A 15,196-nucleotide genomic window follows, 5' to 3' on the forward strand; every position below is an offset into this window, starting at 1 on the left:
GGTTATTGTCTAAAATCCTTCTGGAAAAGCTACTGAGTCAGCAAAACCCAAACCTACCTGACTGCATGTCATAGGTGGTGGTTATAGCTACTCTCCTACATTATTTTCTTGGGTGGACAGAAACACAATAAGAAAAAAACAGACTGTATATACTCAGATCCAAAATGAAAATATTACAACCCTTGCTTGGCTCTCGGGTATAAATATGAGCTGGAAGACTTTGGACATTTTCGGCTACTTTTTTAATGCATGCCATGTCTTATATATTTTGTCTTTTTTCAACCCCAAAACAAAATTGGATAACATTATGGGCCCTTGGCTGGCTTGTATTTAAATTAAACGGAAAAGTTTTGGGGCTAAATAAACCCCTCTGCCAATATTGGCGATGCATTATGATAAATGATTGTGTCAATGAAAAATACGTTAAAAGCAAAACCCATTTAGAAAGTGAACTTTATTCAAATAAATAGCACATAAACAATATTTCCTCAAGATCATACCCACAAGCACACACATTGTAGGTCAAGTAACAAATCAGGAAAACAAACTCAAAATACTTATCATCTAAAATTGTTATCAAAAAGCGGGTCATCGTTGCATCTTTTAGTGTTTGTTGCTCTGGAGCTTTTTTTGCACGTCAAATACAAACTAGAACCCATTTTAGCAAAAAGAAATATGTGCAATCCTATTTTTGCTTCTACAGAAAACTCTGAGATGAGCTTCCTAACATTGAACATTTGTTCATAGTAAAAGGCACACGAGTTGGTAGTGAGTGCAAAACAACCTGCGACATGAACACTTTGTTTTTCCAACAGAAAAAGAAGAAATGTTTTTAAAGTGTTTCTTCAACAAATTGTTGCTTAGGAGTACACAGTGTACTGTATTGCTAGGTTGTGAAAGTACCAGCAGAAGACATTACATCAAGCAGCATTGGGATTTGGTGACGACCCAACTTTACTTTAGTGCGGATTAGCAATATGCTAGCTACATGTGGACAATTCAGTAGTGTGTAGTTGGCTCTTTGGTAGTAAATACAGAAAAAAAACAACCCTCAATTTTTCACCTTCATATTTCAGAACTCGTACCCGTGTATTTGTAACCATGTTCCCGTGAAGCTATTGCAATGTTCCCGCGGTTTTCGGGATGGCCTGAATTTTCCCAAACGAGATGCGAGCGAATTTTTGAATGACCAGACAACCATTGTAGTAGTGCACAGAGCAAAATACAATTCGAAGGTCGTTCTCTCGTTTGCCTTACTGATGACTTTATATTGCTAACGTTTCCTTACCAAGGGACAATAGTATGGAACTGTATGTTGAAAAAAAAGTACCGTACTTTCCGGACAAACAGATAATACCGCAGAATACGGTTGATAAAATTGGAAATGCGTAGTGTTAATAGGTGTGCATTACAACACGAGGTTTTACGGTACGTTTCCATATTTAAGTCTTGCCCAAATCGCAATACATTGTATACAACAGGGTTCCAATCCAGGTCGTGGCGGTGGGGACGCCAACACTTTACAACTATACCAACCGTGGCGCAGATGACTTACAAAAGGGCATTAGAGCTGATTTCATTATCACACTATTTTTACAGTGCCAGAAATACGGATTCTCATAGTGCATTCTGTTAGGTGAAACAGTCCCTTCACTTCTTCACATGTGCGTAAATATTAAATAATATACTATACATACTCTTTTACATAGGTTTAAATATTAAACTGAGAGGTTATTGACGCACAGGTAGAGAGGTTAAAAAGTCTCTCCACTTATCAAAATGCACTATGCAAATCAGTGTATCTGGGACCGTGAGTAAAAATAGAGTGATAATGAGATAAGCCTTTAATGCCTTTTTGTATACCATCAAACTACTGATGGTCTAGTGCCAGTGCCCTCGCTGCCCCCATGGCAAACAATGAATTGCCATTTTTATCAGTGATAATGATGAATCATTATATGCTGTAGGCGTATAAAAAGCCCAACGGTTATACACGAACAAACATGGAAGCTCTTAACTGTTCTCAATTTCATGTTTCTTAAATCCAAAGCGCCTTATTTATGAAAAATAGATGACTATTTGTTGGTGGTTGTGCCTTATGATCCGGTGCGCCTTATGTGCGGAAAATACGGTATGACTAAATATACGTTGTGCAAAATAAGGGTCAAATGTATTTAGTATTTCAGTCCTAGTAGTGAAATGTTGAGCCCATGGATAACCATATACTAAGTCCAAGGTACTGATGGTTGTGCTTGTTCCATTACAAAACAAAACAAAAAACTCCTCTACATTTGTAGTCGCAGTCTTTTTGAAGTACAAAAGAAAACATTTGCACAGCTTGAACACTTCTTATATCACAGTTTCCTCCACCAAATGAATCATTTTGTCTCGGTTGAAGAATTGTCTCCGGAGAGGGTGAAAAAATTGGGAAGCGTCTCATAAACAAGTGAAATGTTTTGGTCCTCGATCCATTCAAGTGTCTTATGCCGCCTTCCTGTTCCCGCAAAGCATGGAAACAGTCTATTATTGCTTCTTATGTGCAAAGTTTGGTTATTGCTCTTCTAGCTTATATGAGAACCACGTTTGCTTCATTGTCCTTTTTCGTCAGGTCCTACTTGACCAATACGCAGCTGCTCAGAGGCGTCTGACCTGTTAGGACCAAATCCTGGACGTCCGGCTGGGCTCCAGAAGGTGATCCGAGGTTCCAAGTGGCCGCTTTGCTGACGTAATGCACGGCGTTGGCTTGTTGCTGCATGCCGATGTTGTGGTGGTGTTGATGTTGTGCGTGCGGGCTGATGTGCAGCCGAGCTTCCAGAAGGTAAGCTGCGGACGCTACGGGAGACAAAGAGGTGGAGGTGGTCTCCAAGCTATGCTGCCAGAGAGTGTGATGCAGTCCTAGTGGCTGAGGAAGTGGCAGGGGGTGTTGAGGCTTGTTCTGAAGAAGGGAAGATGCCTCAAATAAAGGAGGCGAGGTAAATACTGTAGGAGGAGGAGAAGAAGGCAACTGCTGGGACAGAAACAGCAAGGGATTGTGGGTGGGTCCTAGTGGAGCATTCTGGACCTGAGCTTGGTGCGGTTGGTGCTGGATTTGGAGCATCCTGATAGAAATAAAAGAGAGGAACATATTAGGTGTCGTTGATCTGATGTTGTTATGTTATAGTCCAGTGGTCTCAAAATCAATGTACTGTATTTCTGCATTATCATAAAGTGCACCCCCAAAGTCTATTGTCACATATTTCCCATACATAAGGCGCACCAGAATACAGGTAAGGGTGGGCGTATGGATCAAAATATTGATATTATTGATAATAAGTTAAGTACTTGGATTGGATCAATACTATTGTCCTGGGAACAATACTTCCACTAGATTCCGCTGCCCTTCTCTCCCTCACCCTGCGTACTCGGCCACTCTCTAGGATTATGCCTGAGTCATGACTGACAGGTACCTCTCCCCACCTGGCCTGCCAGGCAGATGAGAGGGCCAAATTAATACTCCCTCCCCTACCACAAGCTAAAAATGACAGAGGCAAAAAGGAAGGAAATGTTTGTGCTCTGTTAACAGAAATGATAAACTAGTTCAGACAGGGAAGGGTTCATTTCCAAGCAAAAAGTCTCAGTATCAATTGATATTACCATGTATTTATGTGGATTGGATACCAAAATTGCCAGTATCGCCCACCTCTATTATAAGGGGTATGGAATTGAGACTACAATAAAAGCTACAGTGTTTATTTGTGTATAACTGAGGATCTTTGTACACTTATGGCATATAATAGTGGAATGATTTATCAGTCAATAAGTGTCTCCGATTAAAATCTCAAAACATTGATTGCAAAGGTAATTAAACGCAAGTCGCAAAGGTGAGGGCGCTGACTTAACCACTGGACAACCAGTGTTTCCTGACATATGAAAATACATTAGAGCTTATCTAATTATCACACCAGTTTTACGGTGCCAACAACTTACATGTCCATATTGCATTTTGTTTTCCATTCTGATAGGTTAAACAGGCTCTCCACTACTTCTCCTGTGCCTCAATAACAATTCAGTTTAATATGTATACGTACGTAGAAGAGCACGTATAGTATTGTGTTAAAAGACTTCCTGTTTTTTGTTTCTGTCTTTCACAATTCTATTGACATTATCAGAAACAAAGCCAAGAAAAACAAACCAAAAACGCAGCAATGTAACAAAAATACAAATACTTTAAACAATGTCAAAAATACTTTCAACTTTCCTTTTACATTAACTTGTTTGTTAAAGATAATATCTGTATTTTAAGTTTATTTTACGTTCAACTTTTATTATCCGTCTTACCGTTGCTGGTGGAGCACCTCCTCCAGCATGCTGCGGTGCTCGGAGAGGGTAGGGCCCAAGGAGCCTCGGCTTCCCCGGTTGGAAGACGGGGGTGACGCCACGGGCCTGGTCAGACCTTTGATCTTGTTTAATCCCAGGAGCCCTTTGGTGCGAGTGTTTTTCCTCAGCTGCTGCCGGAAAGCTTTGAGGCCTGCAGAGAGGCAAAAGAATGTGTTACACAATTCCGCCTGGTGATCCGACTAAGTTGAGGCATGAAAACACAACACAAATCAGGTTTGGGGAAGCTGTACTAGTAAAACATGATAAAACGTTTGAATGATGGTACCTTGTGTGAGGGAGGTGTCAGAGGCCCTGCGACCCTCCTGGAAGCTTGCTGCAGGGAGGCTCCCCTGGATTTGGGGCAGGAGGTGGGAGGAGGCGGTTAGTGGGGCAACAGCAGGGAGGAGGACCTTCTCTTTAGCATCACAGGCTGGAAGTGATGACAAGTCGCCTCCCATGGGACCCTGCAGAGTGGCAACGGGACTGGAGGACGACTTTAGGCAGCTGTCAGAAGAGGCGGCGTCAGAAGGACTGACGACGATACCTGCGAGGAAAAAAAGATAACAGTTCGAAATATTTGCAAAATTGTTTGTGAGTCAAAGTTCCAATTCAATCAAATTGTGGATAACAAGATATTTGGTCCCGCAACCCTACTGAGGATAAGCGGCGCAGATAATGAATGAACAAATGAATGAAAGATAGTTGGTATATATTTAAACTGGGGCCGCGAGGATTGACAAAAAACATTATAGAACTAGTTGACATAGAGTTCTGTTGTTGACTTTTGTGGTCACACGTGAAGCATCTTACATGATTATAATCTCTGCTCTGAGTCGCTCATGGGCAATAGCATCTCTGTTTGGTGTGGTAACCCAAAATGACTGCCTAAACATCAAGTACGCATACCAAAACTTAGTATTTTAGCCTTAACACAACAAATAAAAAGAAATGTAAAGCAAAGTATGCAAAGCAGACATTGTGTATCATGACAGTACAAAAGTTGGAAGAAACAGAGTTTCACTTGCCTCAGTAAGATTCAATTAACATTCGAGACAACACAGTTTCGATGACATGCTTTGTACATATTATACACATATATTTCCCTGTAAAAGAGAGCTTGAGCGTTATGCCTGGTGAGAAAAATTGAATATGTTTCAAGGCCCAGGCCCCCGGCTACATTTTTTTACGTATTGTGTGGCCCGCAACTCTCTTAGGTTTGTTCTGCTCTGATTTTGCATATGTACCAATCATTATTTGGTATTTCAATCTGAATACTAATTAAATGAAATTTGAAAAAATACACATCAAGTGATTTTTTTTCAATGATAATTTAGTGTGTGACTTACACGGGGGGTTGCACTGATATAACCGCGCTGACACCTCAGCTAGAGTATGTCGGCGAGAAGTGGTAGAGGGAGGCAGAAGTGGACCCAAAGTTTGCGCTGCTTCTTCTTCTTCTAGGTCTCGGGGTCGCACCTCCTCACTGATGCTCGTTTCTAAAAGGCTGTTGGGTGAAATGGAGCGGTTCCAGAGCAGCCTGTTGAAGCTGGCCTCCACTGGGAAGACCACACGCTGTAAAGGGTGGAAATTCAGTTTAGCAATAATATCAGTAGTAAAAAAAAAAAAAAAAAAAAAAAAAAACGTAGGCCAATGTGTTTGATGCCAGATATTCACCTGGAACAAACCACTGTGATCGCATTCCATCTCAGGGTAGATCAGAGGCGAATTTTTTGTTGGAACCGAGAAGGCGGTCGGTCTGAAGTTGTCGGCTGTTATGATTACTTTCTGTAAATTGGAGATTCTTCTTAAGTCACTTGTATCAGATAAGGTTTTGTTTTTGACAGAGAACTCACCTCAGCGCCGGTGGTGTCTGAGATACTCCTTTGCCTTTGGTTCCAGTTCCCGCAGTGACGGCTCAATTGCTGGTTACGATGCTCTTTGAATCTCTCCAGAAGCAGGTAGTAGATTGCAGAGAAGTGATTGTAGCTACTGCTCTGCAAAGACTAAAGAAGAAACCGCTAGGTTAGCATCTTCTTGCCTACGGCCCACAAAGACACATTACAAGGCCCTAAGAACCATGCAATAACTTTGATTAAAGGTAATCCCAAATTCTTAAACATGCAAAATGCTAGGGTATAGCGCATGTCTTTTGCATGACACATACACACATACGTATGTATACATACATACATCGGTATATTGCAATTATTTTGTGAAACAATGCAATTTGTCCTGAGCTGTGGCGTCATCAGAGAAACACCAGAACCCGAGCAAGTCAGTCGCCATATTTTTTTCCGTGTTAATTAATAAAAGAGGTTACGAGTGTGCACAAAAGAACATGAGTGTGGGGGGAGGAAACCAATCAACGAAACGCGGCCGCAGCCACAGCGAGAAACACATAAAGCTGGCCGACCAAAAAACACGAAGTGAGCAGCCAAGCTAACTCGAGTCATCTGGCGCGTGAAATAGTTTGCAATATATTTCCATAATTGTGGTGAGGAACACAACACGTTCTGTGCCTAATTGAAAATCAAACATGTTTGGGAATACCTTTAAAGGCCAACAATATAAAAAACTAAATGTACACAGACGAAAATATAATGCTAGCCCAAGATAATTGAATTTGCTCACCTCAATGGTCCTCTGACGGTCAATTCCAAGGGTGTTCATGATCCCGAGAACAGGTTCACTGTAGTCCCCGAGGTTGGAGTTGTAATCGGTCAGGGAGTGGCTCAGGGTCTGCTGGGCAGCCGTTGGGTCCGCTAACATCCAGCGATGCTGCTTAATTTGGGCCACAGTGATTCTCTTTGCTGGGTCTACCACCAGCATCTTGCGGATCAGGGATTCGCAGTCTGTTTGGGAACAATGTAGTTTATTTGATAAATATTGTCAACTATGAAGTTTTTAGCACTAATTTGATCGTGGCGTAAATTAATCGGTACCTTGGGACATGAAGAAGGGGATTCGGAAGCGTCCCTCAGTGACTCTTTGCTTGAGTGCAGGAAGGCTGGGACCGTCAAAAGGAAGTGAGCCGCAGACCAGCACGTAGAGAACTACACCGAGGCTCTGCAAGGAACAAATATTCATTAACCACAATGATACACAAAATCTATTTAGGATTATTAAAAAAAAAAAAAAGTACCCAAATGTCAAGTTGAGGTCCTTCATACTCTTTTCCCTCAAAGACTTCAGGAGCCGCGTATGGGGGGCTGCCACACCATGTCGAGAGTAGCTCCCCTGCATTGTAGAAATTCCCGAATCCAAAGTCTGCAAATTTAAAAAAATCTTTAATTGCAGTACCGATAAATTTAGAAACGTCGTTTAACTGCCTCTATTGTTAAAAATAGTCCCAGAATATTACCTTATATATTTATGTATAACACATTTTTAAACCTAAAATCTAATTTAAAGTTTGGGTGCGCACTATACATGAGGTTTTACAGTAGTATATTCGTGTATATGTGCAATGAAAACTTGAAACAAAATTTTATTCCGATTTTAATAAAAAATCAGGAAAGCGTGTTATTCATGAGTGCATGTTATACACAAATAAATACGGTAAATGTTACGTAGCTATGAATTTAAACAGTTGTCTTATAAATCTGTGATATTAATTTTTTGGCAATTTTCAGGGAGCAGTTCAGGGAACAAAACCCTTTTTTGTTCCAAGGGCACTGACCAGGATCCAGCTTGTTTTTGCTTACTGGATAAGAACATTGTTGCTGTGACTAGAACTGCATGTTCTCTTGCGCACTGACGTAACTGTGGTCAGCATACATACGTAGCGTTTTCACACTTAATTAGCGCACATACATTGATTGGAGCAAGTAAGATGCTCTCTTCACAGAACACTGCACACGAAGTGACCAGGAAAAAATGAATGAAACCAGAAGTCTCAGTAGGATGTACCGGCAAGTTTGATGTTCATGTTGGCATCAAGCAGTAGGTTTTCCGTTTTGAGGTCACGGTGAACTATGTGGTGTCGATGGCAGTAGTCGACTGCCGTAAGGATCTGCCAGAATTTCTTCCGCGCTTCAGTTTCACTCATGCGCCCGTTTGAAGTGAGGTGATCTGTAAGTAGGAGGCAGATGGTATTCAAAAACTATTCAGTACTCTGTTAACATACTGTAATTTGCAGACTATAAGCCGCATATTTTGTCACACTATTTCAACCCTGCAGCTTATGCAGAGGCAGATAATTCGGAAGTGTCAAACTCATTTAGCTGGATATAAATATGTGCCATTTAGACAGTATGTCTAATAATTTTTGATAGTATAAGAAATCAAACTACAGCTCACAATAAGGATAAAATATTCTAGAGCTCACCAAACATCTCCCCGTTCCTTGCATATTCTGTTACGATGTACAGCATGTCTTTGGTCTCCATGACCTACAGAAGGAAAGAGAGGAATAATTACTAGAGCCCAAGATTAAGTAGGGCAACTGCAATCAAGTCAATTTCTCAGGCATTCTTGACAGTGAACGAAAGGACAGTGCGGTATTGTCTTTCATGGGATTTGATTTTCGAAGTAACGCTGGATGTGGTTTCAGGACACTGCTCACATGCCCAAGTAATGTGTTCACCAGCCAGCTGACAATACAGGGCGAATAGATGCCCTTCTGGATCTTTGCAGCTCCTCATAAAGATGTATTATTTGTGCTCAGGGAAGGGTCATATTCACAGAGTGAAAGATCCACAACGGATAACAGAAAGTGCAGGAAACGCTCACACTGTATCTGATGTCCAAATCTTTCCATACATCTGCAGTGGCGGACTTCTTTATCAAGTGCAGCATTTGTAAAGGTGTAATTGACGTCATAGCACTGGAGCCCGTCAAGGACTCTTTGACATGACAGACACGGAAATGGTTGTGCAAGGTCAAAGGCTAATGCAAGAGAATCAGTCAACACTCAAGTGTGATTCGGAAGTAAAAAAACACGCAAAGCCTCTGGAGAGTAATGCTGACTCATTGTCCACATCCTGGATCAATCCATGAAACTTGATTTTTCCCTTTAGACCAAGTTATTTATGCATTAAATCAATGAGAGTTACAGATGTGCAGTTTATGTAATATTTGGAATGTCCTCTAACAAGCATGTTCGTCTCTTAGCACGATTATGATAAAATTACCGGGATTACTGTCACGAAATGGGAAATTAATTTGATAAGGAGGGGAATTCCTTCAATAATAACAAAATCCAGAATTAAGTTTTTGTTACAATCATGTTTTAGTTTAGAAATCGACTTTACCTACATTAAACATGTAATATATTGGGGGCTAGTGCAATGTAAAATATATTTTTATTATTAAGTCAAGTCATATTTATTTGAATAGCCTTTGACCACAAAAAGTTACGAAGGTCTGCACAGACCATCATTATAACGTTAAAAGAGCAAAGTCAAGTTAAAATATTTGGGGATTCGAGAGACATCAATTATGTCGTATATGCCAGAAAGACTTCGTGCAAGTTCATACTTGTATCACTCTTGTCAAAAAATAAAACAAGAAAATCTTTGCATCAGTAGAAAGTCATCAATGGAAGAATGTCACAAATATCTGTACGACTTAGTACATAATGTACTATATGTACTATTATAGTGTCTATGAAATTTGGTTTGTTTTGTTTTACCCATATGTATAACTTTTTACTTTGAACAATTTTATTGACACTTTTAACAGCAAATAAACAATGTGAGGTTTGATTTTTTTTCAAAACAATTAACAGCAATTACACATATTCACAATTTCATTATATAATTTTCTAACAATATGAGGTTTGAACAATTTTTAACTATCCTAACCAAAAGGTATTGCCATCACTGGAAGGATATCATACATATAAGAAAGTCTTAGTACGTACTGTACTGTTGCAGTGTTTGTGACACGTTTCTTTTTACGAATTGTTACTAATCATCAGAAAACAAGAACGTCTGAGCATCAGCGAATGATGTCGTTTATCCCAGGATTACTTTTGAACGTACTGTACTATCAGAGTGTCTATGATATGTGTTATTTAACCCATTTGGTAATACAAAAAAGAAGAAACAAAGTATGGACATCAGTTAAAGGATGTCATAAATACCAGAAAGAATTTGTACGTACAGTACTATTATCACTTCTATAACATTTGTTGTTTTTACCCTTTGGTATTACTCTCCTGAATAAAAAAAACAACTAAGTCTTGGTATCAGTGGAAGGATAAGAAAATACCAGAAAAACTCACTACGTACTGTACAACTAGGGTACTATTATCCGAACAAAAAAAGAGTAAACACAGTCTTGACATCAGTGGAAGGATGTCACACATACACACACCATAAAGACTTAGTACGTACGTACTAATATAGTGTGTATGACTTTTTTCCTTTTGCTATCGTATTAACAAAGAAAAAACAAGATGGGAAAATTACCTACATGGGAACATTTGTAATTACTCTGCATAAATCCTATTAAAACTGATTTACCACAATTGTTCCTTTCCAATAAATCATTTAAAAATAACAAAATAACCAATCAATCTGTAAAATGACTAATCACTCATCCATTGATAAGTCGCTTACGACTGGAACTTCGAATTTATCAAAACAAAACACAACTGATTTTGACAAAAGGCAGAAAAGAAAACAGCAAAAGTTTGTTGTCATGCTGGCGCATTGTGTTTCCAAGCCACGTGCCACTCAAAGCCACCTGAGAGGATTCTCTCGTTTAATTCTTTAATTCAATTAGCGAGGGGAGGCCTTCACGTGACACACAGACACATTGCACTTGCTTACAGAAGATGCTAATTCAACATAAGCCTAAGCATACGGGCATAAATAGCTGCTAAAAAAGAATCAGAATGCAATTCTTGGTTTTTCCACTGCCCTTACTGTCCAGTGAATATGAAGCCACATCTTGAACTTTCTCATAAATTGGGAAATTCATGTTTAAAAAGAGTAACACGACACCAACACACGACCGCATGTGTTGTAGAGGTAAACACACCTGATACAATTTGATGATGTGAGGGTGGTTGAGCAGCTTCATAATCTGCACTTCCCTGTAGATTTTCTCCAAATTGGACGGGTTCAGTCGGGTCTTGTCGATAATCTTTATGGCAACCTGACAAAATAATTCATATTTACTTTACAATTTCCCTGATACAGAACACACATAAATGTATGCACGAGAACATTCCACCAACCTGGGTTTTTGTGACTTTATGCCTTGCCAGTTTCACCACTGCAAAATTGCCTTTGCCCAGCGTACGGATGATCTCGTAGAAGCCCACCTGAAGCGGCCTTCCCTGAGGGCCCGAGCTTGGGTGGGCCCCCCGGTAGTTGTTCGACATGATAACCATGGTGCACCAATGTGGGAATGGGATGAAGCTAGAAGGCTAAAGAATGGACATTTCTGTGTTACCTGTATGTCACTAAATATTCGGAGGTTGGATGATATTCACTCATTGAATAACACAACAAAGGACAAGCTGTACAGATGATGAAGATTACGTTTAAAATAAAAGGTAAGAAAAAATAGGCACATTAATTCTACAGTGAGGCTATCGAAACCCTTCCTATTCAACTACCATTATCACAACTATCATATATTTGTACTAAATAAGGATGTTCAACATCACTTTTTTTCCAGATCGATAGCCATTCCTAAATTTTGCGCCGTGACTGATCGCTAAACCACATATGATAGTATAACGTTAGTCTCTTAAAGACTCATATTTTATATATTTTTGGGGTAATGAACTAAAAAAGATGCTGAAAGAACTGTTTGTGTTGTTTGTTTAGTAAATTAAATCAACTTGTATACAGTATACAAATGATCTTTGTTTTTATTCCACATAGTCTGAATTGCTGTGTGCAAATAGGTGCCATGTTGTGTTTGTGAGGTTTATTATCCCTTAATTTGGGAAATTTGCAATAATTAATAAGGGGAGCATTTTGCTGAGATTGCCAGGTAAGTAATAGCACACAAATTTCGCTCAGAGACTCATGTTTTATTTTTATTATTTTTAAATAAATAACTTAAAATCCAAACCTAATAAAACAATTAATAATTTACTTTTAATTCCAAGTTTATGATTTGCGCTCATATACTGCTGATAATTGTTACGGCTACATTTCTGATTACCCACACCTTACAAAAGACCTGTAAAGGAACACCCATTCATACCTGGTTTAATACTTGCCCTTTTAGAATAGAATATACCTTCATTGTCATTGTTACAAAATGGGTTGAACATATTGTGACAATGAAATTTTCTAGTAATAAACACAATTGAGTGGATAAAACAGAAATACAGAAACTTTTACTTCTACTAACAAGCAATCCATTCCACAATCAAATACAGAAATTGAGGACATTTTAAATCGTGCAATGTGAAGTATGCACACCTATCAACCTCAGCAAGTTGCTCCCTTTGTTAATGATTGGAATTTCCCTTATTAAGCGATAATAAACATTACAAACACGTCACGGCACCTTTTCATCCACAGCAAGACTGACTATTAATAATTAGAAATTTAAATTAACAGAGTTAAGAAGAACATTTGTGTAAACACGTTTATTTCATTTGGCAAAAAATTAACACATTTCTTTCAGCATTTTTCTTAGTTCTTTCCCAAATTAATGTTGCCAATTATACGTAGCAGTATAGCAGTATATATATATATATATATATATATATATATATATATATTAAAAAATAAAATTGTTATATACGGTGTACACATTTTGAAAACGCATGCAATTTGGGAAAAACAGAGAAGTTGACAGGTATGAAGGCTACCATTAGTATTTAATTGAAAAATGAGCGAGCCATTTAATTAAACAAATACAGATTTTGGGGACATTTTAACTGTTAACAGTATGTGGCCGCACAGCTGAAATTAATATACGCGTAATTAATTATATTTAATGTAAAATTATTGCAGGTATTTCATTACACAGGCTACCCAAAGATACACATTAGAGGCTAAATGAGAAAGATAAACAATAGAAAAGACGAAAACAGCAAATAATGGTTATTTTATTGAGTTAGCCTCTACAACTGTTAGCTTGGCCCTAATAAAATATTAAACATACCTTAAAAAGCGTACATAAACCTCCTCCAAGTGGTCTTCTCAAAAGTAGATAGCCAATAAATTGACATCACAGCTTCGAGGCGTAATTGGGGGGTGGGGAAGGAAACCACAGCAACTTCGCCTCCTCGCCCGGGTAAGGTGACTCGGCGCCGGATTGTGCTAGAACTGTGTGCCGGTGCTTTCCGCCGGAATGTAGCCGGGCGTCTGTTTCTGTACTCTCACACGTACTGAGCTAGGGGAGGGGAACTCCTCCTTCCTCTGTTCCTCCGTCCCTCCTCCGTCGTGGCAAATTGTTCGCTACCTCATTAACGTCACACTCGCGTCAGAGATCCGAAGAGCGTGCACAGCAAGGCCGGGCACGCGCGCAAGGCGCGGGTTGCCAGGCAACAGCGCGGCTCGGGCTCCCGGTGACGTCAGCGCTGATGGAGGGAGTTGCTGGGAGATGAGCGGAGTGACGTCAGTGGTGGAGATGTGTCACCACGTGATGTTTGAGAGAGAAAGAGCGAGAGACAATGAAAGGTAGTGCCGACGATCTGTGTACTTTACTTTCGATTTTGGACGTATTCATGCTCCAAAATGTACGAACGAAATACATGTATACATTGTGACAGACGTTTTTCTCAGATTGGGAGAGCCGACTCATTTTTGAAAGCCCACAGAAAATTTGAGTTCTGTAGCTATATAGTCATAGGATATACATACCTGTCAACCTGTACGTTTTTGCTGTACAAAGTACGTTTATTATGCATTTTAAGACATGTACGACGTACAAGAAAATCTGTACGGAAAAACGCAAATTTGTCAATCATCCGATTTACACCGACTATCACGAAACAGCAAATCAATCAAGTCAAACGAGTTCGCCGCGGAAGCCTCTATCTCGGTATGTTTTTTTTTCTTTGCAAACGAAGCGAGCGGTTTGATGCAGTGAAAAGTCCGTCTATTTTTAGAGAACCAGCTATTTCGACTCAATTCATTAAAGAGACGGCTCACTTGCGTTGACGCATTATATTACGAATTATTATGTTGTATAAAGAAGTTAAGAAAAAAAGGAAGCATAAAAGGAGAAAATGAAAAAAGTCAGTTTTGTGGTTGTCCCTTTAATCAGTATATTACCAACAATAATTTAATGCAGAAAACAAATTAATAATTTGAATTAAAAAATGTATTATTCTACTTAATTATATTTGCATGTATTTTTCCCTCTATGGTGAATGTCCAAGCTACTTAATTTTTGAACCTTTTTTATAATAAACTTCATTCATGTCGAGCAGTTCAGTATTTCACAACAAAATGTTAATTAACATTATATATGATGTAACAAAACACATGTCAATATAAACTACACAAATAAACACGTTTGAAAAAAAAATATGGTATAAGATTATTTTGCATTTTGTAAGGGAAAATAAGACAATTCGTAAGGGCATGGAGCCGTGGACGTTGACAGGTATGGATATAGCAAAAGTAAGCTTCAAACCCTCATCTTTAATTAGAAAAAAAGTTTGTTTCCAGCTTTTCAAAGTCAAAGTCAGCTTTATCGTCAATTCTGCAGCAAAAACAGAGAATTGAAATTTCATTTTTCTCAAACACAAAAGCACTATGCTAGGATACACCACTACACTACGGCACACATGTAGACGGCAGATAAATAGACAGTGCATAGTGGTACCTTGTGCAGTGTACAGTTGAACATTTTCTTCAAAAAACTCATTTCTAAGAAAACCTTGGAAAAAACAGCTTCTGTGAAACGATGCATT

At 39.1% G+C, this 15,196-nt stretch overlaps 1 protein-coding gene across 1 annotated transcript; it reads right to left on the reverse strand.

Moving 5' to 3' along the window:
- Window positions 1-435: 435 nt before the first annotated feature.
- On the reverse strand, window positions 436-13,741 carry sik1 (salt-inducible kinase 1). Its single transcript, XM_088352427.1, has 14 exons — window positions 13,438-13,741; window positions 11,543-11,734; window positions 11,344-11,460; window positions 8,684-8,747; window positions 8,266-8,427; window positions 7,499-7,623; window positions 7,299-7,422; window positions 6,988-7,208; window positions 6,210-6,359; window positions 6,031-6,141; window positions 5,703-5,928; window positions 4,643-4,900; window positions 4,318-4,507; window positions 436-3,098 (listed from the first exon to the last, which is right to left on the reverse strand). Exons 2-14 carry the CDS (start codon window positions 11,696-11,698, stop codon window positions 2,612-2,614), a joined length of 2,391 nt encoding a protein of 796 aa, XP_088208553.1. The 5' UTR covers window positions 11,699-11,734; window positions 13,438-13,741; the 3' UTR covers window positions 436-2,611.
- Between the last annotated feature and the right edge of the window lie 1,455 nt (window positions 13,742-15,196).

The sequence above is a fragment of the Urocampus carinirostris genome, chromosome 14 (genome assembly GCF_059441175.1).
Source record: "Urocampus carinirostris isolate Australia breed hairy pipefish chromosome 14, RoL_Ucar_1.0, whole genome shotgun sequence".
NCBI lineage: Eukaryota > Metazoa > Chordata > Actinopteri > Syngnathiformes > Syngnathidae > Urocampus > Urocampus carinirostris.